At 44.4% G+C, this 27,498-nt stretch overlaps 1 protein-coding gene across 1 annotated transcript in view; it reads left to right on the plus strand.

The window, feature by feature from the left end:
- The window catches only part of LOXHD1 (lipoxygenase homology PLAT domains 1), a 205,397-nt gene that overhangs the window by 26,551 nt on the left and 151,348 nt on the right, over positions 1 to 27,498 (plus strand). Inside the window, exons 5-10 of the mRNA XM_070934571.1 lie at positions 9,044 to 9,142; positions 10,469 to 10,617; positions 13,496 to 13,619; positions 17,314 to 17,564; positions 20,372 to 20,507; positions 24,962 to 25,122. Coding sequence (XP_070790672.1) covers positions 9,044 to 9,142; positions 10,469 to 10,617; positions 13,496 to 13,619; positions 17,314 to 17,564; positions 20,372 to 20,507; positions 24,962 to 25,122 — 920 coding nt within the window. The remainder of the gene's footprint in view (positions 1 to 9,043; positions 9,143 to 10,468; positions 10,618 to 13,495; positions 13,620 to 17,313; positions 17,565 to 20,371; positions 20,508 to 24,961; positions 25,123 to 27,498) is intronic.

Genomic DNA, 27,498 nt, shown 5'->3' on the forward strand with positions numbered 1-27,498 from the left:
CACTTAACATCCAAAGACCAGGTCCAACACACATAACAATCCCCAAACACCCCCCCACCCACCACAAATTCCCCACCCTTAAACCACCCAAACATCCACACAACAGACCAAGTAACGCTGTCCAACAGCTCACCGATGGTGGCCCTTTAGTTCATTGTTGAGTGCAATTATCTTTAGAAGCGCATATGATGGCCGTGGCCAGGGGGGCTTTTTATCAGGTTCGCCTGGTACGCCAGTTGCGGCCCTTTCTGGATCGGGACGCCTTGCGCACGGTCACTCATGCCCTTGTCACCTCACGGCTGGACTACTGTAATGCTCTCTACATGGGGCTCCCCTTGAAGAGCACTCAGAGGCTCCAACTGGTCCAGAATGCGGCCACGCGGGTGGTTATGGGTGCGACTCGTTGCGCCCATGTGACACTGCTTCTGCGCGAGCTGCACTGGCTCCCAGTGGTCTTCCAGGTGCGATTCAAGGTGTTGGTTACCACCTTTAAAGCGCTCCATGGCTTAGGACCTGGGTACTTGCGAGACCGAATTCTGCTACCAATAGCCTCCCACCGGCCAGTATGCTCACACAGAGAGGGACTCCTCAGGGTGCCGTCGGCCAAACAATGTCGGCTGGCGACACCTAGGGGGAGGGCCTTCTATGTGGGAGCGCCTGCCCTTTGGAACGAACTGCCCCCGGAAATACGCAAGATCTCCGACCTCCGTGTGTTTTGCTGTGCCCTTAAGACCCTACTGTTTTGCCAGGCAGGGCTAACTATGTAATTATTTTAAATTGGGAGTTTTAAATTGGGGGTTTTAATCTGGGCCGAAATTGTGTAATATTTTTAATAATTTTAAATTTTGATATTTGTATATTTTTTGTTTTAATAGGCTGTACACCGCCCCGAGTCCTTCGGGAGAGGGGCGGTATAGAAATAAAATAATAATAATAATAATAATAATAATAATAATAATAATAATAATAATAATAATAATAATATAGAATATATCATATTCATAAATCTTCCGTCTAGTATGGATAATTCTGGAGCTCCACAACTACATGCAGGTGATCCTTAACTTACAACCTTTCGTTTAATGACTGAAGTTACCCCCCCCCCTCAAAATGAGTGACATGATCTTTTTTTCACACTTATGACCATTGTAGCATCCCTGCGGTCCCTCGGCCTACGACCACAATTGAGTCCAACATTTCTGTTGCTAAGAGAGATGGCAGTTAAGGGAGTTTTACCCCATTTTATGACTTTTCTTGCAACAGCGAATCACCACAGTTGTTAAGTTAGAAACACAGTTGTTAAGTGAATCCAGCTGCTCCCTTGACAGATGCTTCCAAGGTCGACAGCTTCCATTGTGAAGATGTCTTCCTGTGGGAGATGGAAGAGAAATTCTTGGTTGGTCTTTAAAAGAGCATTAGCTATACAAACAGAACGACAGAATTGGAAGGGAGCTTGGAGGTCTTCTAGCCCAACCCTCTTGTCAATCCTGAAGCTGAGGCCATTTTGAGGCTTCGGTGTTGCCACACTGGAGCTGAGGGAGAGGGGAATAGAGATAGAGGGGGCTTGTAGTTGAAACAAAATACTTTCTCCTGGGAACCAAGGACATTCCCACAGGTGGCCGGGGAGAGGAGGAGCAATGTTGCCTGGCAACTGGATGGGACCTTGATTGGACCGTGTGACTGACTGCTTGGGAAACGGGAGGAACTTTTACTTTTAATTAGTTGAAAACTGCAGGAATATTCAGAGTCGGTTTTCATCACTTATGCCATTATGAGGGTTTTTTTCTTTTAAATGCCTCTGATGATCCAAGCTGAGTTGCTTGATCGGTAGAGGCATTTAAAAGAAAAAAAGTCTCTGCCAATCAGGCAACTCAGCTGGGATCGTCAGAGCCTTTTGAAAGCATTTTTTTACAACCTTTTCACCGAAAAGGTTGTAGAAAAAATGGTTTTAAAAGTAAAAAAATAAAAATAAAAATTGGCCATACCTACCCAGTCACACTACCCTCCCCCCCCCAAGCTACGCCCACAGAACCAGTAGGAACACATTTTAGATTTCACCACTGAGCAGTACCATAAAATTATATATCAATGGAAAGATAATTTAATCAAGAATGTAATGCAATAACTTTTATGAAGGATTTGCTATTAGAATAGCAGTTATAGTACAAGGAAGAAAAGTGAAACACGTAGAAAAAATGAGATATACAAAAATGATCCCCATGTCAGTTAATACTTAGTTGGGTAACCTTTAGCATGAATGACGGCCTTACAACGTCTTCCCATGGAGTGAACCAAGTCTTTTATTTCCACAGCTGTTATCATGTGAAACCAAGATTGAATGACGGCTTCTATTAACTGGGCTTTATTGCTGGGTCGCTTCTGACTAACAAGTTTCTTCAGTCGGCTCCATAGATTTTCAATTGGGTGAAGGTCTGGGCTATTCCCAGGCCATTCCAGCAGTGGAATAGGATTATCCTGAAACTCCAAAAAAAAGGTGGTGTTATTAGCCATCAAATCTCAAAAATACACTTTCCCCAAAAGGTTTCCACAATTTTGACCACTACTTTATGTAGACTAATGTAGAGTAAAGTAAGCTACTCCCTCCATGAAGAAAATGGGTGGTTCTTAAATACGATAAATAAAATAAATACTTCCTTTCAGACCGTCTATCAAGTCACAGTTCCCAGGATTAAGACCTACGTCATTGTGACAAAGTTGTGTTGTTTCTTGGGCTATGTTCAAGATCCTCAACTCCTGGACCAAAACTGAAATTTAACAGTGGTTTCACTGTGCAATTAGTTGTCTAGAGAATTGATGGGTTCCTGTTCAATGAGTGGAATAGGATTATCTTGAAACTCCAAAAAAAGTGGTGTTATTATTATTATTTTTATTATTTATTTTTTTATTATTCAAACTTCTATACCGCCCTTCTCCTTTCGGACTCAGAGCGGTGAACAGCCAAAATAAAAAAACATTTATACATAAGTACGATTAAAAATAGATTTAAAATAATTAAATTTGGCCCATAATTTAAAATTTATCAATTTAAAATCCATATCAAAATTTAAAACCAACCATAAAATCATAAAATCGAGAGAGACCGGCTAACTGAAAGAGATGAGTTTTTAGGGCCCGACGAAAGGTCCGGAGGTCGGAGATCACTCGTATCTCTGGGGGTAGATTGTTCCAAAGGGTAGGTGCCACCACAGAGAAGGCTCTCCTCCTGGGGGTCGCCAGCCGGCATTGTCTGGCCGACGGCACCCTGAGGAGGCCCTCTCTGTGGGAGCGAACCGGCCGGTGGGAGGCAATTGGTGGCAGAAGGCGGTCCCGTAAGTACCCCGGCCCTAAGCCATCAAACCTCAAAAATACACTTTTCCCAAAAGGTTTTCACAATTTTGGCCACAAAGCACCTGTGGGACAACCATGACTTAGAATAACTGAGAATCTCCATAGACTTTTAGCTGGCTATCAGGTGACACAAAATGTTAGAGCCTTGATTTGCTCTAATCTTACATTAAAAAGGCATCTACTTTACACTTTTTCTTGCTTACAGGAATGCCAGCCATTCTGTTCCAAATATTATTAGAACACGATTCCTCTTCTTCATTTCACTTCTACTCCGCTTTACATTTTTAAAATCTGCACTGTGCTAAAGAAAGAAAATACCAGATATGTAGACGCGCAGCTGTAAAAGATCCACTGGATAGTCGAAATTTTTCTTTCTTGCCGGTTGCCAAGGTGCTGAGTTCAAGTTTAAAACTAGGTTTCGGTCCAGTATTTCTTTTCTGCCAGGTTAAAATCAACAGGACGGTGAATATTGTTCCTTGAGTAATCAGAGACAACCAGAGAGCTGCATACAGTGGTGGGATTCAAATAATTTAACAACCTGCTCTAATGACCGGCTGGGTGGGCGTGGCCATGGTGGGTGTGGCCAGAGGTGTGTGACAGGCAGCCCTCGGCCTCCTGCACCACCCTGGGAGCAAAAACTGTCCATTGGGCGGATGCGCCTCCCACCTGCGCCCAATTTGGGTCTAGTAAGCCTCCCTGCAGCCTCCTGGGAGCAAAAACGGGCCGTGAGGGGGGCATCCCCCTCCCCCACGGCCCATTTTGCACCTAGGAGGCCTCCCTGCATTTACCTGGGAGCCAAAATGGGGACTCCTAGAAGGGGCGAGGTGGGAAGGGGTGGAGTCAGCCAGAAATTTAACTACCAGTTTGCACGAACCGGCACGAACTGGCTGAATCCCACCACTGGCTGCATAACTCTCAAATACCAAAATGAAAAGAAAGGTTCGTCCAGTGCTTTGACATATGCCTTTACGGCCTTTCTGTTGGCCTTCTACAGTCGGAACTTCAGAATCAAGAAATGTGTTCACCGTCTTTCCACATCTTGGCTTGCAAATTGGACAGACATTCACGCTACTCTTTCCAAACATTCACGCCACTCTTTCTTGCAGTTATAATTTAGTGCACTTCCTTAATCGATCCCACTACTGATGATTGCTATCATTCCTTAACCCTAACAAGGTTCTCTCGAAATGGGTGCAAGCAACATCAGGGATGCGAGAGCCAGTTTGGTCTAGTGGTTAAGGCACCGGGCTAGAAAGCAGGAGACTATGGGTTCAGGTCCCATCTTGGCCATTTAAACCAGCTGGGTGACTTTTTATTTATTTATTTATTTATTTATTTATTTATTTATTTATTTACTTACTTACTTACTTACTTACTTACTTACTTACTTACTTACTTACTTATTAATTTAACTTGTATACCGGCCTTCTCCCAGAAGGGACTCAGGGCGGTGAACAGCCAAAATTAAAAAACATACAAATACAAAAGTTAAGATAATTAAAAAGAATTAAATCATTGGCTTCCCAATTTTGGACCAATCACCAGAAGACTGTGGATTCTAGTCCCTCCTTAGCCATGAAAACCAGCTGAGTGACTTTGGGCCAATCACCAGAAAGCTGTGGGTTCTAATCCCACTTTAGCCATTTAAGCCAGCTGGGTGACTTTGGGCCAGTAACACTCTCTCAACCCAACTGACCTTACAGGATTGTTGTTATGGGGAAAATAGGAGGAGGAAGGTGTGTTGGATATGTTTGTTACCCTGAGTTATTTGTTAACATAATAAACAGACTAGGGAGACATGTTAGCAGTCTTCTGATATCTCAGGGGCTGCCACAAAGAAGAGGGAGTCAAACTATTCTCCAAAGCACCTGAAGGCAGGACAAGAAGCAATGGGTGGAAACTCATCAAGGAGAGAAGCAACTTAGAACTAAGGAGAAACTTCCTGACAGAACAATTAATCAGCAGAACAGCTTGCCTCCAGAAGTTTTGAATGCTCCAACACTGGAAGTTTTTAAGAAGAGTTTGGATAACCATTTGTCTGAAACAGTATAGCAGTGATGGTGAAACAGTCAGCAAACAACAGACAGGCGCGGAAACATTGCGTGCGTGCCTGTCGGGGCCGCGCTCTGGAAAAGCTGAACTTCCAGGTTCTAGCGTGCATGCGCACCTTACAATCAGCTGGCCAGTGTGCAAGTGCAGGCCAATTTTCGGCACTGCCACGCACGCGAAGGGATGGCGCTCCGGAAAAGCCAAACTTCCGGATTCTAGCGCACAAGTGCACCCGACGATCAGCCGGTTGGCGTGCATCCACCAGCTGGTTTTCGGCACTGCTGCACGCGCGAAGAACAGCAGATCATCACACGCACATGCGTGCCAGAAACCCAGAAGAAAAACAGGCAAGGCCGCACGTGCCAGGCAACATGGTTTCACGTGCCACTTTGGGCACACATGCCATAGGTTCTCCATCATGGTGGTATAGGTTTCCTTCTTGAACAGGGAATTGAACTAGAAGGCCTCCAAAGTCCCTTCCACCTCTGTTATTCTGTTAGTTTGTTTGTTTTATGTTTTATTAAATTTATATACCGCCCTACTCCCGAAGGACTCAGGGTGGTGAACAGGCACAGAATAAAATACATAAATACAAAAATTAGAAACATAATTAAAACCAAATTGAATAATTTAGCCCAAGACAATTTAAAAATCCCAATAATTTAAAACAAATTAAAATTCCAATTTAAAAATTTAAAAGAAAGGGGAGAAAATTAGGCCAGGCCGGCTTGCTGGAATAGGAGGGTCTTAAGAGCACGGTGGAAAGTGCGCAGTAATTCAGGCCTGTGTGAAATTAACGTCACTTAAAAAAAAAAAAAGACAGCAAATTTTAAAAAGGAAGATTATATAACAAAGACCAACAGAGTGGCTAACATATTCAGCTGCAAATTATGTTCCTAATATTGGTGAGATGGCAACTGGGGTGTCGTGATGCGGGCACGGTGTGCTTTTTCAAAACAACTGCAGCTTGCAGTGACTCTTTTGACCTTCCCAACCGGGGGGGATTTTACTCCATCCTTAATTGCCATTAGTTATATATCCCAAATGTATTCAAAAATTTCATTTTGCCTTTCTTTTTATCTCTGCCTCCCTTTCAGGTTTTGGATTGCATCAACTCCTTTCTTTCTTTCTTTATTTTAATATAAAAGAGACTAGAAAGCTGTGGGTTTTTTTTGGTTCTCTAAATTCTGCACCAGATGTTCAGTTTTAGAACAAAAGCTAATTTATAAGTAGCCATCGAATTTTTATCTGACCAGTAGAGGGAGCTGGACAACTACTTTAGAGCAGGGGTCTCCAACCTTGGCAATTTTAAGACTTGTGGACTTCAACTCCCAGAATTCCTCAGCCAGCAAAGAATTCTGGGAGTTGAAGTCCACAAGTCTTAAAATTGCCAAGGTTGGAGACCCCTGCTTTAGAGCACTAGTTCAAAGGTTTGTTACAAACCAATGCAATAGGTCTTTGGAGATTCTCAGTCATCCAGCTCATGGTTCTCCCAAAGGTGCTTTTTTCAGGAGGCAAACTGGACTTCCGTGTTTTTTTTCTTTGAAGACGTTTCGCTTCTCATCCAAGAAGCTTCTTCCGCTTTTGACAGGGTAGTGGGGAAGGAAAGGATTTATACTCCTTGCAGACAGCTGGTCATTTGCATCAGAGGTGGGTTTCAGCAGGTTCCGACCAGTTCTGGAGAACCGGTAGCGGAAATTTTGAGTAGTTCGGAGAACCGGTAGTAAAAATTCTGACTGGCCCCGCCCCCATCTATTCTCTGCCTCCCGAGTCCCAGCTGATCGGGAGGAAATGGGGATTTTGCAGTAACCTTCTCCTGGAGTGGGGTGGGAATGGAGATTTTGCAGTATCAGTGGTGGGATTCAGCCAGTTCGCACCACTTCGGGAGAACCGGTTGTTAACTTTCTGAGCAGTTTGGCGAACTGGTTGTTGGAAGAAATCATTAGGGCAGAGAACCGGTTGTTAAATTATTTGAATCCCACCACGGTGCAGTATTCTTCCCGTGCCACGCCCACCAAGCCATGCCACGTCCACCAAGCCACACCCACAGAACCGGTGGTAAAAAATTTTTGAAACCCACTACTGATTTGCATCCTTTTAGAGGGTCCTTGAAGCACTTGGAAGTTTATCTGTGTCCCCAGGGCCACCTAAGTTAGTGCTTCTGGTTCCTGTAATCTGCAATTTTTTGCCTCTGGGAATCCATTCCTACTCCCACACCATTCAAAGCGAAATATTTCAAAGAAAAAAAACAACAACCAAGAAAAGCCATTAGCCTTTTGGGAAAAACACCTTTGGGATAGGACTGGATATTATAATTTTTTGCTGGGTCACCTCCCTGGAGCATCAGCGCAACCAATCTAGCTGTGTCCTAAGGATGTTGCAATTCCCCAAAAAAAGAATGATTATTTTTCCATGAGATGGTGGATTCACAGCTTACATGTAAATTCAAATGCAAACACATGTTTGTGGTACATGAGCTACATGAGGATCCAGTTTGTGGGGGCAATAAACTGACTTTGTATAAATATACAAAAGTATGAAGGCTATTGCTTAATGCATTGTAAGCTGCCCTGAGTCTCCAGAGAAGGGCGGCATATAAATCAAATTAAAATAAAATAAAATAAAATAAAATAAAAAATAAAAAAAATGAGCTGCGGTGGCGCAGTGGTTAGAGTGCAGTACTGCAGGCTACTTCTGCTGACTGCCGGCTGCCTGCAATTTGGCAGATCGAGTCACCAGTCTCAAGGCTGACTCAGCCTTCCATCCTTCCGAGGTGGGTAAAATGAGGACCCAGATTGTTGGGGGCAATAGGCTGATTCTATAAGCTGCTTAGAGTGGGCTGTAAAAGCACTGTGAAGCGGTATATAAGTCTAAGTGCTATTATTTTATTTATTTATTTATTTATTTTATTATTTATTTATTTATTTATTTTTCATATTTGTATACCGCCCTACTCCCGAAGGACTCAGGGCGGTGAACAGCCATAATAAATACAAATACATATAGAAGTTAAAAACTATTAAGAAACAGATTAAGTAATTTAGGCTCAAAGATTAAAAAACATCCAAATTTATCTAAAGAGGTTTAAAACCCAATTTAAAAGACAGTTTAAAAGCCAATTAAAAAGGGAGAGTTAGGCCAGACCAGCTTGTTGGAATAGAAATGTTTTCAGGGCTCGGCGGAAAATGCGTAAGTCTTGGATGTTTCGTAACTCCGGGGGAAGCCCTTTCCAGATGGTAGGTGCCCCCACAGAAAAGGCTCTCCCCCTGGGGGCCGTCAGTCGACATTGTTTGGCCGACGGCACCCTGAGGAGTCCCTCTCTATGGGAGCGAACTGGTCGATGAGAGGCTATTGGTGGCAGGAGGCGGTCTCGTAAGTACCCTGGTCCTGAGCCATGGAGCGCTCTAAAGATAGTAACCAAAACCTTGAAGCGCACCCGGAAGACCACTGGGAGCCAGTGCAGCTCGCGCAGGAGGGGGTTACATGAGAGCGCTAATAATAAGTCTATTATTAGACTTATATGCCGCCCTATCTCCAACGGACTCATAGCTATTGCTATTACTACTTCCGGCTTGCTTGATCATTCCACAGGCATCTACCTGGTTCGGTTTTAATTAATTGTATAATGTGTTTTTTTCCCTTGCAGTTAACAAATATGTGGTCCGAGTGTTTACAGGTGATGTCAATGGCAGTGGAACAGATGCTGATGTTTTCATTAACATTTTTGGGCAGAACGGAGATACAGGTAACATCCCCTAGTGTACACATTACTTACAGTAGTGGCCAAAACTGTGGAAACCTTTTGGGAAAAGTGTATTTTCTAAAACTAGCTAATAACACCACTTCTTTTTGGAGTAGTACCAAAAAATGATATATCAATGGAAAGATAATTTAACCAAGAATGTAATGCAATAACTTAATTTAACCAAGAATGTAATGCACGGGCCTGGTGGCTCAGCAGACTGATAGCATTGTGATTAACACTAGCTGTCTGCAATTACTGCGAGTTCAATTCTCCCCAGGCTCAAGGTCGACTCAGCCTTCCATCCTTTCTAAGGTAGGTAAATTGAGGACCCAGTTTGTGGGGCCAATAAACTGACTTTGTATAAATATACAAAAGTATGAAGGCTATTGCTTAACGCATTGTAAGCCGCCCTGAGTCTCCAGAGAAGGGCAGCATATAAATCAAATTTTTTAAAAAAACTTATATGAAGGATTTGCTATTAGAATAGCAGTTACACTATAAAGAAGAAAAATGAAACACATAGAAAAAAATGAGATATACAAAAATTATCACCATGTCAGTTAATACTTAGTTGGGTGATCTTTAGCATGAATTACGAGCTTACAACGTCTTCCCATGGAGTAAACCAAATCTTTTAGTTCTGCAGCTGTTATCATGTGAAACCAAGATTGAATGATGGCTTCTATTAACTGGGTTTTATTGCTGGGTCGCTTCTGACTAACAATAGTAAGTCTTTAGTCGGTTCCATAGATTTTCAATTGGATTAAGGTCTAGGCTATTCCCAGGCCATTCCAGCAGTGGAATAGGATTATCTTGAAACTCCAAAAGAAGGTGGTGTTATTAGCCATCAAATCTCAAAAATACACTTTCCCCAAAAAGTTTCCACAATTTTGACCACTACTTTATGTAGACTAATGTCCTCCCTCCATGAGGAAAATGGGTGGTTCTTAAATACGATAAATAAAATAAATACTTCCTTTCAGACCGTCTATCAAATCACAGTTCCCAAGATTAAGACCTACGCCATTGTGACAAAGTTGTGTTGTTTCTTGGGCTATATTCAAGATCCTCAACTCCTGGACCAAAACTGAAATTTAACAGTGATTTCACTGTGCAATTAGTTATCTAGAGAATTGATGGGTTCCCGTTCAATGGGTATGTTTGAACTGTGATGATGAGACAATGGTTTGGGGTAGGGGTGGGTTCTACTTACCTTTACTACTGGTTTGCAACGGGATCTCTCTCTCCTCTCTCTCTCTCTCCTCTCTCTCTCTCTCTCCTCTCTCTCTCCATATTTGTTTATCTTTGATTATATCTGTTGCCTAGGAGAGCGCAGGTTGGATAATGACAAGGACAATTTTGAGAGAGGATCAGAAGACAAGTTCACCCTTGATGCTCCCAATCTGGGCAGGCTCAGGAAAATCACCATTGGGCATAACAACAAGGGAAGCTCAGCCGGATGGTTCCTTGATAAGGTTTGCTATAAGTTATTAATTCATTACTTAGGCCAAAGAGATCTTAATTAGGTTTGCCTTAACCCTGTACCTGAATGCAAGGACAAAGGGGAAGATTCTTCCTTCTCTATAAGCCTCTGTGCCCTGCCTGAGGATCAGAGGTGAAATCCAGCAGGTTCTGACTGGTTCTGGAGAACCGGTAGTGGAAATTTTGAGCCATTCGGAGAACCGGCAAATACCACCTCTGGCTGGCCCGAGAGTGGGGAAGGAATGGGGATTTTGCAGTATTCTTCCCCTGGAGTGGGGAGGGAATGGAGATTTTGCAGTATCCTTCTCCTGCCATGCCCACCAAGCCACACCCACAGAACCGGTAGTAAAAAAATTTGGATTTCACCACTGCTGAGGACTAACTTCTGAAAGTATAAGCTGAAGGTATATATCTGAAGTATAGGGAATCAGAATAGAGCTGGAAGCAGGGCTTATGTTAATTATTATGTTAATTGTATTTATATACCGCCCTTCTCCCGAAGGACTCGGGGCGGTGTACAGCCCATTTAAAAACATAAATATACAGACATCATCATTAAAAAGTAATTAAAATCAATTAAACAGTTTCGGCCAAAATTTAAAACCCCAAGTTAAAACTCCAATTTAAAAACCACTTAAATAGACAGCCCCGCCTGTTGGAACAGTAGAGTTTTGAGGGCACAGCGAAAAACCCGGAGGTCAGAGATTGTACGTATTTTCGGGGGCAGTTCGTTCCAAAGGGCAGGAGCTCCCACTGAGAAGGCTCTCCTCCTGGGTGTTGCCAGCCGGCATAATTTGGCCGACGGCACCCTGAGGAGTCCCTCTCTGTGGGAGCGAACTGGTCGGTGGGAGGCTATCGGTGGCAGAAGGCGGTCCCATAAATACCCTGGTCCTATGCCATGGAGCGCTTTAAAGGTGGTAATCAAAACCTTGAAGCGCACCCGGAAGACCACCGGGAGCCAGTGCAGCTCGCGCAGGAGGGGTGTTACATGGGTGCAACGAGTTGCACCCATAACCACCCGCGCGGCTGCATTCTGGACCAGTTGGAGCCTCCGAGTGCTCTTCATGGGGAGTCCCATGTAGGGATGGGTTCTACTTAACTTTACTACCGGTTCGCAGTGGGGTTGCGAGCGTGCACTCACTTCGCTCACTTCGCATGCCCAGATCGCTTCTGATGACGTCAGGGTTAGTGGGTGGAGCCTCCTGCCAGTTTTACTATCGGTTCTATAGAACCAGTGCAAACTGGGGGGCAACCCACCAGTGGCTGGAATTGACCTTGGAGGTCTTCTAGTCCAGCCCCCTGCTCAAGCAGGAGAACCTACACCATTTCCAACAAGTGTCTGTCCAGTCTCTTCTTAAAAACCTAAGTGATGGAACACCCACCATCTCTGGAGGCAAGATGTTTCAGAGGTGGTATTCAGCAGGTTCTGACCAGTTCTGGAGAGCCAGTAGCGGAAATTTTGAGTAGTTTTCCATGGACCAAGCGGCATGGGGGGGTGGAGGAGCATGCAACCTAGATTCCATACAGGCTCAGTTTTGCTTGCCCACCTCTCACCTCCAGCTGTGCCGTTCCTTAAGCAGCCAACTGAGAAACTGCTTATTTTGGGGAGGTGGGATTGGTGAGCAATTTTTGCCGGTGAGATGGATGCAAAAATTAAGACATCTGTTTGGATTCTTTAAAAAACAACATCTATTACGCAAGATCTCTGACTTCCGAGTTTTCCGCTGTGCTCTTAAGACCCTGCTTTTCTGACAGGCAAGGCAAAGCGTCATAATTGAGTTTTAAATTCTGAGTTCTTAAATTTTGGGGTTTTTTTAGTTAATTGGCTTTAAATGTAATACTTTTAATAATTTTTAAATTTAAATTGTGATATTTGTATTGTGTTTTTACCTGGCTGTACACCGCCCCGAGTCCTTCGGGAGAGGGGCGGTATAGAAATAAAATTATCCTTATCCTTATCCTATTGTCAACACATGAAAACACCGTGGATGGGGTTGTGAGGCAGATTAACAGAGTTGGAAGGGACCTGACAGCTAGAACAATTAATCAGTGGAACAGCTTTTCTCCAGAAGTTGTGGGTGCTTCAATACTGGAGGATTTTAAGCAGAGATTGAACAGCCATTTACCTAAAATGATATAAGGCCTCCTGCTTGAGCAGGGGGTTGGACTAGATCAAGGGTCTTCAAAGGTGGCAATTAAGACTTGTGGACATGTTGGCTGGGGAATTCTGGGAGTTGAAGTCCACAAGTCTTAAAGTTGCCAAGTTTGGGGACCTCTGGCCTAGAAAACTTCCAAGGTCCCTTCCCACTCTGTTGCAGTGGTGGGTTCCTCCTGGTTTGGTCCGGTTCGGCCGAGCTGGTAGCGGTAACGATATGATGTCACCGAACCGGTTCTCCCCCCGCCCCCCCCCACATTATTCTTACCTTTTATTTGGTCCCACCCCCAATCTATTGCTGCCTCCTGAGTCCCAGCTGATGACTAGAGGGAAAAAAACTGTTTAAACTCTTGCTGCGGGGCTTCAAAGGGCCGCCCTACAGCTGATCAGTGTTAAAAGCAAACAAATTAGTTGGGTCGTAAGTGTGAGGACTGGTCGTAAGTGCGAGGACCTTCCAGAAATGACTCTGACCAGCTAGCCATGCCCACCTAGTCACATGACCTCCAAGCTACACCCACAAAATAAGCCACGCCCACAGAACCAATAGTAAAAAAATTTAGAACCCACCCCTGCTCTGTTGCTATGTTAAGAAAGACGATGTTCTCAATGAATACCTGTGGGTAAAAATCTGCTGAGTGAGTTGCAAAAATCGGTCGAAAGGCAGGTGGTTCTACGCTTTCTCACGTCACTGATGAGACGTTCTGCTCTGATCGTAGGTTATCATTGAAGACATTGGCAACAAGTCAGTGTATGAGTTCCCAAGCTACCGTTGGTTTGCATTGGATGAAGATGATGGCAAAATCCAGCGCGACATTCTTGTGGGAGGAACAGAGGCAACCGGTAAATGTGTTTTTGAGCGGAAAGTGATGAATACGAGACAGCCGAGGATGAACTGGTGTTGAAAGGCTCAAGGCATAGAGGGAGAGTAGAGTAGAGTAGAGTAGAACAGAACAGAACAGAACAGAATAGAATAGAATAGAATAGAATATGAATGGAACGGAACGGAACGGAACGGAACAAAATAAAATAGAAAATATGTAATGTACTGTACTGTACTGTACTGTACTGTGCTGTACTGTACTGTACTGGAATAGAATAGAATAGAATAGAATAGAATAGAATAGAATAGAATAGAATAGAATAGAATAGACAAGAACAGAACAGAACAGAATAGAATAGAATAGAATAGAATAGAATATGAATGGAACGGAACGGAACGGAACAAAATAAAATAGAAAATATGTAATGTACTGTACTGTACTGTACTGTACTGTACTGTACTGTACTGGAATAGAATAGAATAGAATAGAATAGAATAGAATAGAATAGAATAGAATAGAATAGACAAGAACAGAGCCTTGATAGTACAGGGGTTTAGTGCACCCTGTCATTAACACAGCTGCCTGCAATTTCTGCTGGTTCGAATCTCTCCAAGGCTCAAGGTTGACTCAGCCTTCCATCCTTTCTAAGGTAGGTGAAATGAGGACCCAGTTTGTGGGGGCAATAAGCTGACTTTGTATAAAATATACAAAAGAATGAAGGCTATTGCTTAACGCATTGTAAACCGCCCTGAGTCTCCGGAGAAGGGCGGCATATAAATCAAATTAAAAAAAAAAAAAAAAAAAAACCAGAACAGAACAGAATATGAACGGAATGGAGTGGAGCGGAGCGGAGCGGAGCGGAGCAGAGCAGAACAGAACAGAATATTGTTTATAGGCCCAGTGTGATTGGACACACAAGAAATTTGTCTCCAGTGCAGAAGCTTTCAGCGTACTGTCAGGGTTCCAGGTAACACCCCCAACGAAAGAAGATTCCGAGGCTAGAAGTTCCTCAAAGTTCCATTTTATTAGAGATGTCCTATTGGCATATCTGGGAAAACCCGAATCTGAAAGCTTCCAGGTTTTCCCCACCCAAAAGAAAGTCCAAGTCCCTTCCCCCTGCACCCACATGTTCATCACCTGGTCCAGTCAATACACCATCTCAAGGTGGAGATGCTTTCCAGTCACACCACTCCGGGTACTGGCTGAATGTCCTTGACTCTCAGAGAAAGGAATGTTATTATGGCTAGATATCTCTCCAACTCCATGCAATCTCCCCCACCCAGTTTCCCACAGCACCAAAAGTGGCAGCCCTGAAGATCCAAAGAACAAGATGGCCCCCAGGACTGACACGTACATATACAGTAAAACAACAAAGCGATAATCATAGATGCCAATAGGAGAGATGAGAAGGACAATAGTAATACAGCCCTACTGCATCTTGAGAATGGAGAAGTGTAGAAGCCCAGCAATGCAGCCCCTTATCCCAGTTCTGCTGTATCGCCTGATGTGCTTGCTGGTTTGAAACATTGCAGGTTGCAAACCTGTGGCGTATTTCTCTGTAGTCTTAAGGAAGCGAGGGGATGCTCTCCCACTCCGAATGGAGATTTATGTGAGATGGCAGGTGGACTGAGATTAGCCGTCTGAAGACGTCTCCGTGGTCATGTAGCCGGCATGACTCAACGCCAAAGGCGCACGGAACGCTGTTACCTTCCCACCATAGGTGGTCCCTACTTGCATTTTTTACGTGCTTTCGAACTGCTAGGTTGGCAGAAGCTGGGACAAGTAACGGGGAGCTCACCCCGTTACACGGCACTAGGGATTTAAACCGCTGAACTGCCGACTTTTCGATCGACAAGCTTAGCATCTTAGCCACTAAGCCACTGTGTCCCTACAGAATGTTATTAGGACTCTGGTAAAAGAAAAACAGGTGAGAAAAAGGAAACGGTGGAACCCTTGTAGAGGATCCTTCTTGATCTCTTCTTTTGAGGTTTAAGTAAACCAGACGAATCCACAGAGGTTCCAAACTTGCTGGAGAAATAATTGCACGGAGAGAGCGAGAGAGCCGGGATGTTCATATTTTACCGTTTGGCCAGCTCTTCGTCCTTTCCACCCCGTTGAGAATTGCACAGAGATTTTCTTCCCCTTTGAAGGAAACTTCAAAAGCCAATTCTCTTCCCTCCAATTAAAAGAAGAGCAATAGACAAGAGAGGGCAAAAAGAAAAGAAAAAGAAAAAGAAAAACACTGCGGGAAACAAGTGCGGAGGCTTTGTTTTGCTTTGTTGGCTTAATGTCTTGTGTTTACCAAGTTGGGCCATTATATCTTGCAAGTCAGACGCCAAAGAGTGAGCGGACGCTCTCTCGCCCAATCCAAGTTGCAAAATCAGGAGTCGTCCTTTCATAAAAGCATCCCTGGGCTTCTCCGGGGAACTCTGAACCAAACCACGCCAAGGCGCTTAATGAGCTACCCAGAATCCCCTGCTCCCCGGGGAAAGGAAACAAAGGAGAATGCAGAACTCTGAAGCATCTGGGCAAACAGCAGGCATGCTGGGAAGCTGAGCATGAGCCAAGGTTTCTGCCAGCCGATTCCTCCGTTGGCGTAGCTGCCCTTTTGAAGAGGCTCAATTATTTATCTCAGCCATTATTTGACAGGGGGGGAAAAAAATTTCCCGGTCACTTTGTGCGATAGAATTTTGGCTTGGAACCAGAGGTTTTCTTCAGTCTGTGACTTTGTAGAAGTTCTCTTGCTACTGCAGATCCCAATAGAGGTAGTCCTCGACTTACGATGAACAATGGAGCCCAACATTTCCATTCCTAAGGTAGATAGTTGTTAAGCGAGTTTTGTTTTGTTTGTTTGTTTGTTTATGAAATTTATTAGCCGCCCGTCTTAGCACAAGGCAACTCTGATTCGTAGGATTTGCCCAATCTTACGGCTTTTCCTGCCATTCGGTTGTTAAGTGAATCACTGCAGTTGTTAAGTCAACCATGGTCATTAAACCAATCTGGCTTTCCCCCTTGACTTTGCGAATCGTCATTGTTAATTTAAACGTATCTGCCCATCTCTATTTAGCCTCTTTCTAAAGGCCTCTTTCAAAAATTCTCATTGATATTTCTGTTCAGCCTCTGTGCCTTTGCAGAATATTGAAAGATATTTAGACTATCAGGGTTCAAAGATATCCGCTGACATTTTTCAATGGAATGGAATGGGAGGGGAGGGGAGGGGATGGAATAGAATAGAATAGGGTGGGGAATAGGGTGGGCCATAGTTCCCCCAAGGTAGCTGTACCTTGAATATGACGGAAATAGTAATTACCATTAGTAATAGAGGTTGTACTCAGCTGGTTCAGACTGGTTCGCGAGAACTGGTAGCGCCCACGATCAATTTGGCCCCGCCCACCTGCCCCGCTCTATCCTGTCCTTTATTTCCTGCTTTGTAGCTCATCTCAATTGTGTGGAATAGCTGATTCCCCCCCCTGCTATTCTACTTACCGTTGCTGACTGGGAAGATAAGCCGCTGAACTTTTAAATGCACCATTTTCAGCACTGCGCACAAGCGCCTTATGTGCACATGCGCATGAAGCGCGCACTCACTGAACCAGTTGTAAACCAGCAGCATCCCACCACTGATTAGTAATAAGCCCATTATTAGTAAGGTTGTTGTGGTAACTGCATTTTGCATTCTGCTTCTCTAACTCCCCTCCCCTCCCTTCGCTCAGGTATCGTTTACAACGTGGCAGTGGTCACAGGTGACATCAGAGGGGCAGGAACCAACTCCAAAATTCATATTGTCCTGCATGGCTCCAAAGGGCTGAAAAACAGCGGGAAGATTTTTCTGGAAGGAGGGAAGTTTGAACGGAGCAGGACCGACCTTTTCAATATCGAAATTGCGGCTCTCCTTAGCCCCTTAAGTCGCATCTCCATCGGGCACGATAACGCTGGCATCAGCTGTGGCTGGTATTGCGAGAAGGTAAGGACGTGTCCAGTGGCGGAATTCAAATTTTTTTATTACCGGTTCTGTGGGTGTGGCTTGGTGGGCATGGCTTGGTGGGCGTGGCAGGGGAAGGATACTGCAAAATCCCCATTTCCTCCCCACTCCTGGAGGAAGGATATTGCAAAATCCCCATTCCCTCCCCACTCCTGGGGGAAGGATATTGCAAAATCCCCATTCCCTCCCCACTCCTGGGGGAAGGATACTGCAAAATCCCCATTCCCTCCCCGCTCCTGGGGGAAGGATATTGCAAAATCCCCATTCCCTCCCCACTCCTGGGGGAAGGATATTGCAAAATCTCCACTCCCACCCCACTCTGTGCCCAGCCAGATGTGGTATTTGCCTATTCTCCGAACTACTCAAAATTTCCGCTACCGATTCTCCAGAGCCTGTCAGAACCTGCTGAATAGCACCCCCTGGACATTTCCTAAAATGCTGTTGAACAGCTGTTCAAGCTTTTTTTTAATCCCATTGTCAACCTCTTCAGGGTGACCCAAGATAGTTTATATTGATATATATATTTATATAAGAGTAAAGCTCTGATTTCAGTTATGAAATCAGATTTAACATTGGACGCTATCTAACAAAATGATATTCAATGGTGAAAAAAGTAAGGTTCTACATTTAGGCAAGAAAAACAAAATGCACAGGTACAGTATATGTGGCATGTTGCTCAATAGTAGTAATTGTGGGAGGGATCTTGGAATCCTAGTAAATATGAGCCAGCCGTGTGCTGCAGCTGCCAAAAAAGCCAACACAGTTCTAGCCTGCATTAACAGAGGGATAGAATCAAGATCACGTGAAGTGTTAATACCACTTTATAATGCCTTACTAAGGCCATACTTGGAATACTGCATTCAGTTTTGGTCGCCACAATGTAAAAAAAGATGTAGAGACTCTAGAAAGAGTGCAGAGAAGAGCAACAAAGATGATTAGGGGACTGGAGGCTAAAACATACGAAGAACGGTTGCAGGAATTGGGTGTGTCTAGTTTAATGAAAAGAAGGACTAGGGGAAACATGATAGCAGTCTTCCGATAGCTCAGGGGCTTCACAAAGAAGAGGGAGTCAAGCAATTTTCCAAAGCCCCTGAGGGCAGGACAAGAAGCAATGGGTGGAAACTAATCAAAGAGAGAAGCAACCTAGAACTAAGGAGAAATTTCCTGACAGTTAGAACAATTTATCAGTGGAACAACTTGCCTCCAGAAGTTGTGAATGCTCCAACACTGGAGGTTTTTAAGAAGAGGATGGATAACCATTTGTCTGAAGTGGTGTAGGGTTTCCTGCCTAAGCAGGGGGTTGGACTAGAAGACCTCCAAGGTCCCTTCCCAACTCTGTTATTCTGTTTTGTTACAATTATGATGCCCTGAGGTTAAATGGCCACTATAAGGCAATCCTATATCCCATAATTCTGTTTTTCCTTAATGTGTGTCATGGGCTATTCAGCTTTGTGCACCCAACAGCGGTGTGTTCATTTCATTAAACTCTTGGCAGTCCTCCAGTTGCAAAGAAAAGAATAACCAGCCATTCTCGTGCATCCTTAGCATTAATAACACTGAGGGGGAAAATCTCCTCTTTTTAGATTATTAGGTGAAAGAGGTATCTGCTTTTGAAATCTCTTCCAAAACAGAAGAGCGTCTTTGAGAAATTCCTACAGGTGTATAGGAACTTTTCTCTTGCATCAGAACTGTGTCCAGTATACAGGTAGTCCTCGATTTACGACCACAAGTGAGCCCTAGATTTTACCTGGCTAAGCAAGATAGTGGTTAAAGTGAGCTTTGCCCCAGTTTAATGACCTTTCTTGCCACAGTTGTTAAAAGTGAATCACTGCAACGGTTAAATTAGTGATGTGGTTGTTAAGTGAATCTGGCTTCCCCCATTGACTTTGCTTGGCGGGAGGTCGCAAAAGGGGATCATGTGACCCCGGGACACTGCAACCATCATAAATGCGAGTCAGTTGCCAAGCGTCTGAATTTTGATCATGTGACCGTGGGAATGCTCAGAGGTGGGATTCAGCCGGTTTGGTCTGGTTTCAGCAGGTTCTGACCAGTTCTGGAGAATCGGTAGCGGAAACTTTCAGTAATTCCGAGAACCGGTAGTAAAAATTCTGACTGGCCACGCCCCCATCAATTCTCTGCCTCCCAAGTCCCAGCTGATCGGGAGGAAATGGGGATTTTGCAGTATCCTTCCCCTGGAGTGGGGAGGGAATGGAGATATTACAGGTTCCTTCCCATGCCACACCCACTAAGCCATGCCCACCAAGCCAAGCCACACCTACCAAGCCACGCCCACCAAGCCATGCCACACCCACCAAGCCACACCCACAGTAAAAAATTTTGAAACCCACCAGTGGACTGGTTCTGAAGAAACGGTAGTGGCGACTTCGGGAGGCTCCGCCCACCCACCCAGATGTAATGCGCGAGCACTGCGTGAAATGCGCGAGCACTGCGTGTGCTCACATTCACAAACCGGTAGGGAAGGTAAGTGAATTCCACCTCTGGGAATGCTGCAATAGTTGTAAGTGTGAAAAACGGTCATACCGTAAGTCACTTTTTTCAGTGCCATTGTAATTTTGAATAGTCACTGAACGAACGGTTGTAAGTCGAGGACTACCTGCAGGTGAGCCTATCAGGGAGCTGTAGAGCTTTCTTACATCTTCCCCAGTCCGGTGCCTTGCAGATATTTTGGGATTGCAGCATGTCTTCAGAGGGCACCAGGTTGGGCAAAGGGCGGAGGCCAAATGGAACATAAATTAACTGGCATCATTCATTTTATCTCCCTCTGCCAGGTGGTGGTGTACTGTCCATTTACTGGAATCGAACAGACGTTTCCCTGTGGGAAGTGGCTGGATGAGAACGAAGCGGATGGCCTGGTGGAACGGGAACTCTACGAAATGCTCTCACTGCGTCGGAAAAGACTGAAAAGTAAATGCAGCGGGAAAAAAATAAATAAATCTTGCTTCTCATTTCTTTATAAATACAGGTAGTCCTTCGACCACAAACGAGCCCAATTTTTCCATTGCTTAAGCAAGACGGTAGTTAAGTGAGTTTTGCCCCATTTTACGACCTTTCCTGCCATGGTCATTAAGCGAATAACTGCAGTTGTTAAATGAATCATTTGATCATTAAGTGCATCTGTCTTCCCCCATCAATTTTTCCATTGTGAAGCGAGACGGATGTTAAGTGATTGTTGCCCCATTTTACCACCTTTCCTGCCCCAGCCGTTAAGTGAATAGCTGCAGTTGTTAAGTGAATTATTCAGTCATTAAGTGAATCTGTCTCCCCCTATCAACTTTGCTCATCGGAAACTGGCTGGGAAGGTTGCAAAGGGTGAACACATAACCCCATGAATACATGCTAGTCAGTGGTGGATTCCGCCCGGTTCCGCCGAGCCGGTAGCGGTGACGATATGACATCACTGAACCGGTTCTGCCACCCCCCCTCGCATTATTCTTACCTTTTATTTGGCCCCACCCCCAATCTATTGCTGCCTCCTGAGTCCCAGCTGATGGCTAGAGGGAAAAAAAACTGTTCAAACTCTTGTGGCGGGGCTTCAAAGGGCCACCCTACAGCTGATCAGTGTTAAAAGCAAACAAATGAGTAGACCGATGCCTGCAAAAATACATGAGTAGACCAGTGCCTGCAAAAATAAATGGGTAGATCGGTACAGCCCTGCAAACAGTTAAAAGCTTGGTAGACCAGTACCTCTGCTAAATCCTAAAGAATTGTTTGTCACATGACCATCAAACCACGCCCACAAAATAAGTCACGCCCACAGAACCGGTAGTAAAAAAAATTTAGAACCTGTCCCTGGGCTGCTTGTCTTTTGCAGCTCATCTTCGAATGACCACAAAACTCTGCACAAGAGGGAAATCATGTTCTGAAGAGATGGTCGCACTCCACTAACTGCAGGGCTTAGATTTCTGTGCAACACTTTAAAATAATAAAAAAAAAAAGCCAAAAGAACAGAATACCATCATACGTTGCAAAAAAGGAATTGCATTCTCTCCCTCTCTCCCAGGGAAAGATAAATGTTAACCGTATCTTCTTATTCTTGCAATTGTCCTTCTTATTGTGGATCTGCTGGGATCAAATCTGCTCCTGGCGTGTTTCATGATTCTTTCTTTTCTTTCTTTCTTTTTTTTTTGCAACACCCATTCCTTTCAGAGGAACAAAATGTTTATTTATCCGTGTACTTTAACATTCTGTTCAAGATCTAATCTGTACAGAATAACTTTAGATTACTAGAACTCTAATCTCCCACTTTACTCCTGCGAGTCTATTGAAAGAACTTGGTTGTCTCTTAAGGGGGTAAGATAAACAGTTGAGAGCTTCAGGTTGTGCTTTACAGAAAGGAGGATCAGAAAAAAGAACATTTTTGTGCCCGATTCAGAACTGGAACCCAGAGAGAATGGGAGGATACTGTAACCCAGAGGTCTTCAAACTTGGCCACTTTAAGACTTGTGGACTTCAACTCCCAGAATTCTCCAGCTCCCAGAATTCTCCAGAATTCAGCCAGCTGGAGAATTCTGGGAGTTGAAGTCCACAAGTCTTAAAGGGGCCAAGTCTGAAGATCTCTGCCGTAGCCTTTCATCTCCTCTTGATCATATTAGTGCAACAAATATTTTAAATTTATTTATTTACTTATTTAGCATATGGCATAGAGTACTACAGAGGACTTCATTTTTCTTCCCGTAGCTGTGCTGTGCTAAATATAACAGAATAACAGAGTAATATATGCAAATATAAATGAGTACATTGGGTAGAATAATTATATATAATTAGTAATGTATGAAGAGTATATACGATATTTGTTTTATAATTTATAGTGTGTGTGGCGGAGATAATGCCAGGATGGTCGCACTGTGTCCAATATTTTAATAGGAAATAAATAAATATTTTTTTTAAAAAAATAACAGAGTTGGAAGGGACCTTGGAGGTCTTCTAGTCCAACCCCAGAAGTGGGCTGCTGCTGGTTCACATCAGTTCAAGTGGACCGGTAGTTAAGATTCTGCGCAGTTCGGCGAACCGGCAAATCCCACCATTGCCTGGCCCCGCCCCCATTCATTTTTTGGCCTGTTTTCTGGGCCGTCTTTCGGTCATTTTGGGCTGTTTTTTGGCCCAAAAATTGGCCTGAAAATGGCCCCCAAAACAGCCTGAAAACAGCCTGAAAATGCCCCCCTCTCCCAAAAGTCAAAAAACAGGCCAGAAAATGGCTGGGAGTGGGGCCAGCCAGTGGGGGGATCAGTCCTAACCGGCTGAATCCTACCTCTGCCTTTGACGCGAGTGGCCGGGAGGCAGGGCTGGTATGATGAGTGACGTCACCCACCCAGTCACATGACCAACCGGCCATGCCTACCCAGCCAGAGGACCGGTTGTTAAGTTATTCAAGTCCCACCACTGTCCAACCCCCCACTCAAGCAGGAAACCCTATACCATTCCAGAGAAATGGTTGTCCAATCTCTTCTTAAAAACTTCCAGTGTTGCAGCACACACAACTTCTGGAGGCACGTCGTTCCACTGATTAATTGTGGACGCCAGTGAGCAAACAGGAGCGTTTCAATTAGGGTTATCGCAAACATTTCCCGTCAACTAAAACACATTTTCCTCCCTTCAGACTGTTCTGACCTAGGCTTCCTGAGACAGTAAAAGCACACAATTAGTCCCAAAAACCCTCTTTTTATTTCAACGGCTGTGAAATCTGTTCATTCCCAGGCCGTGATGAGTCACAAATAGTTTGTAAAGAGTCCGACAGAAGTCTGCCACAGTCCTTCGGGATAAGGCTGATAAGCACCCACCTTTATCTCCCTTGACACGCTGCCAAAGACCTAATTGGCAATTAGCTTTGCAAGGCCACACCGAGCACAGAGTCAAAACGGAGCTTCAGAATTTAAACCAACCAGCACAAACAAAGTTGCTTCCTGCAAAGGCTCACGTGCCTTTGCTCCTCCTTTATGTCTTATGGGACCTAGGCTTCCTGAGTCAGTAAAACACACGAGTAGTCCCAAAAACCTGTTTTATTGCAACAGCTGTGAATTATGTTCATTCACAGTTGAATCCCAAATAGTTGTAAAGAGTCCTTTGGGATAAGGCTGATAATCACCCACTTTTATCTCCCTTGACCAACTGCCAAAGACCTAATTGGCAAAGCCACATGGAGTCCAGAATCCAACAGAGCTTCAGACTTTAAACTGAACAGAATGAACAAACGTTGCTTCCTGCAAAGGCCCACGTGCCTTTGCTCCTCTTTTAAGTCTTATGGGAGGGGCCAATCATCTCCCAGCCTTACTCCCGAGTCGTCCCTTTTGTTTCAACTGTTCTTGCCTTCTGGCAGCTCTGCGCATGCGCGCACTGGGAACAGGTTCCCCTTTTCCTCTGCCGTGCTGAGGTCCGACTCTGGAGGCTCTGGAGGCAGCATGTACCTCCCAGATGGCCCTTTCTCTGCCTCCGACACAGAGCCCTTGTCCGAGCCTTCCCCAGACTCCAGGACTGGCCCATGTTCCTCCCCAGCCTCCTCACTGTCTGACTGGTGGACCACATCCTCCTCCTCCTCCTCCTCCTCCTCCTCCTCCTCCTCCTCCTCCTCCTCCTCCTCCTCCTCCTCAAGTGCATTACATCTTCCTCCTCCTCATTTCCTTCCTCACACTCCTCCTCTCCTCCTCCTCCTCCTTCTTCTTTTTTTTTAATTTGATTTATATGCCGCCCTTCTCCGGAGACTCAGGGCAGCTTACAGTGCATTAAGCAATAGCCTTCATCCTTTTGTATATTTATACAAAGTCAGCTTATTGCCCCCACAAACTGGGTCCTCATTTTACCTACCTTAGAATGGATGGAAGGCTGAGTCAACCTTGAGCCTGGGGAGATTTGAACTTGCAGTAATTGCAGGCAGCTGAATGTTAATAACAGGCTATTAGTCTGCTGCCCCATCAGGCTTCTCCTTCTCCTTCTCCTTCTCCTTCTCCTTCTCCTTCTCCTTCTCCTTCTCCTTCTCCTTCTCCTTCTCCTTCTCCTTCTTCTCATTTCATCTTCCTCTTCCTCCTCCTCCCCTCCTCCTCCTCTTCTCTTTCTTGCCCCCCTCCTCCTCCCCCCTCCTGGTTATCCAAAAAGGATATCATGCTGAACAAAAACCTAAACTAGGAAGTCTGATCCAAATTCCCAGTATTTTATTGATGTCCCAAAACAACCTGGGAACCAAAAACGTCATCCCAATTATCTGTGTGATTTTAGTTATTAATTGAAAAGCTGTTCGTATGACTATCAATCCAATCGGGTTAATGGATGGATGCTCAATTTGTTTTTAGTTTCTTCTTTAAATTGGGTTGCTCTTTATCACCAATCTTTAACAATAATCTAATTTTTTAAAAATGTATTTTTGATAGAAAATCCTTGGTCGCTGTGGATCTGGACAAGTGACATTAAAGGTGCCGGAACAGACGCTCCCATCTTTCTCCAGGTTTATGGTGACAAAGGAAAATCCGATGAAATGAAATTAGACAATAACTCCGATAACTTTGAAGCTGGACAAACTGACAAATTCATGGTATGGTTTCTTGTATTATATTTCTGCTTCAAGCTCAGTGGAAAAGTTGTTATTTGCAACATGGTGGCCTAGTGGTTAGAATGCAGTATTGCAGGCTGCCCACTGCCAGCAATTCGATCCTGACTGGCTCAAGGTTGACTTAGCCTTCCATTCCATACTTCTAAGAGTATATAGCTAGTCCATAATTGAGCCCAAAATTTCTGTTGTTAAGTGAGACCTTTATTTTGTCTCATTTTATGACCTTTCTTGCCACAGTTGTTAAGGGAATCACTGCAGTGGATATGTTAGTAACCCGGCTGTTAAGTGAATCTGGCTTCTCCATTGATTTTGCTTGTCAGAAAGTCGCAAAAGGGGATCACATAACCCTGGTATGCAGCCCGATGGTCATAAGTATGAACCAGCTGCCAAACATCTTAATTTTGATCACATGATCATGGGGATGCCTCAAAGCAGGTGTGAAATCCAGCAGGTTCTGACAGGTTCTGGAGAACCGGTAGCGGAAATTTTGAGCAGTTTGGAGAACCGGCAAATACCACCTCTGGCTGGCCCCAGAGTGGGGTGGGAATGGGGATTTTGCAGTATCCTTCCCCTGCCACGCCCACCAAGCCACGCCCACCAAACCACACGATGCTTATCAAGCCACGCCCACAGAACCGGTAGTAAAAAAAATTGGATTTCACCACTGCCTCAAAGGTTGTAACTGTGAAAAACAGTCAAAAATCAGTTTTTTTTCAGGGCCGTTGTAAGTGTAAATGGTTACTAAATGAACTGTCGTAAGTCAAGAACTTACCTGTACTTTATTGAAAGCGAAAGTGGTTACAGAACGAAGCTGGACTGAAGCTGAATCTGCCGGTTTGGGGTGCAAAGGATACAATTAACTTTCTCTTTTCTCTTTCCCCCTGTTATCTGTCAATGTCCAATAAGGAGTTCTCATGTTGTTTAAGTAACGGACCTTCAGTTCACACCAGTGGTGGGTTCCTCCCGGTTTGGTCCGGTTCGGCCGAGCCGGTAGCGGTGACGATATGACGTCACCGAACCGGTTCTCTCCCACCCCCGACCCCCCATGTTATTCTTACCTTTTATTTGGTCCCACCCCCAATCTATTGCTGCCTCCTGAGTCCCAGCTGATGACTAGAGGGAAAAAAACTGTTTAAACTCTTGCTGCGGGGCTTCAAAGGGCCGCCCTACGGCTGATCAGTGTTAAAAGGAAACAAATGAGTCGGGTCGTAAGTGCGAGGACTGGTCGTAAGTGCGAGGACCTTCCAGAAATGACTCTGACCAGCTAGCCACGCCCACCTAGTCACATGACCTCCAAGCCACACCCACAAAATAAGCCACGCCCACAGAACCGGTAGTAAAAAAATTTAGAACCCACCCCTGGTTCACACCTTCTCCATCTCTGCATGCTTTTGGCTGACTTTGGACTGGATTGGTATGTCTCCCTGTTTGGGTCAACATGGCTTCCGACCTCTTCCCTCCCCCTGTTGCTAATGTCAGGCTGACAGGATGCAATGCGAAGCTAGCAAAATGTCAGCCATGACCCATTTGTCTGAAATGGTATAGGGTTTCCTGCCTGAGCAGGGGGTTGGACTAGAAGACCTCCAAGGTCCCTTCCAACTCTATCATTCTGCTTCTATTAATAGTTCTAGAAAATGTATTTTCCCGGTTCTATTATTGTCATAGGAGATGGGTTAATAGATCTTGCCCAAGAGAAGAAGAAGGAGGCACGGTCGTTCCTATTTCTCTAATTCTTCTTCCAGGAAAGTAATTCCAAAATAGGGCTTTAATTATTAAAAAACCTGGGCTACATTTGAGCAGATATCTGACATCATTAATGTCAGCATTAACTATGTTTGATCTCTTACAATATGTGAAGATTTCTTTTCTCCTTCTCCTGCATAAAACAGATCCATTCATGTTTTCCCTACATTACGAAATGTGATTTTGATTTTATATTTAAGGGCCTAGGAGTTTAAAACTGTACACAGCTTATAGGAAAATATCTTTTTCATAAATTTTTAATCAAGATATGGGGGTGGGAACTCTCCACCAGCCCTAAGAATAAAAAAGACCCTTTTTATTTCTTTCTTTAATCATGTCAGAACACCTACTAACTCTAGATATGTAACATTCAGTACCGAGCAAGTAAAACAGACATAAAATAGGCCAGTATTTGTCAATCGTGGCCTCTATAAAATGAGTGGACTTCAACTCCCAGAATTCCCCAGCCAGCTCTGGAATTCTGGGAGTTGAAGACCACACGTCTTATAGCAGCCAAGGTTGAAAATCACTGAAATAGGTTATAAAAATATAGCACGTTTAAAAATATGTGAAATAACTGAGATTAAAACTAATGATATTCACCCAGTTGTTGTC

Source organism: Pituophis catenifer, unplaced genomic scaffold (genome assembly GCF_029215685.1).
Source record: "Pituophis catenifer annectens isolate HBS135680 unplaced genomic scaffold, rPitCat1.0.hap2 SCAF_2, whole genome shotgun sequence".
Lineage (NCBI taxonomy): Eukaryota > Metazoa > Chordata > Lepidosauria > Squamata > Colubridae > Pituophis > Pituophis catenifer.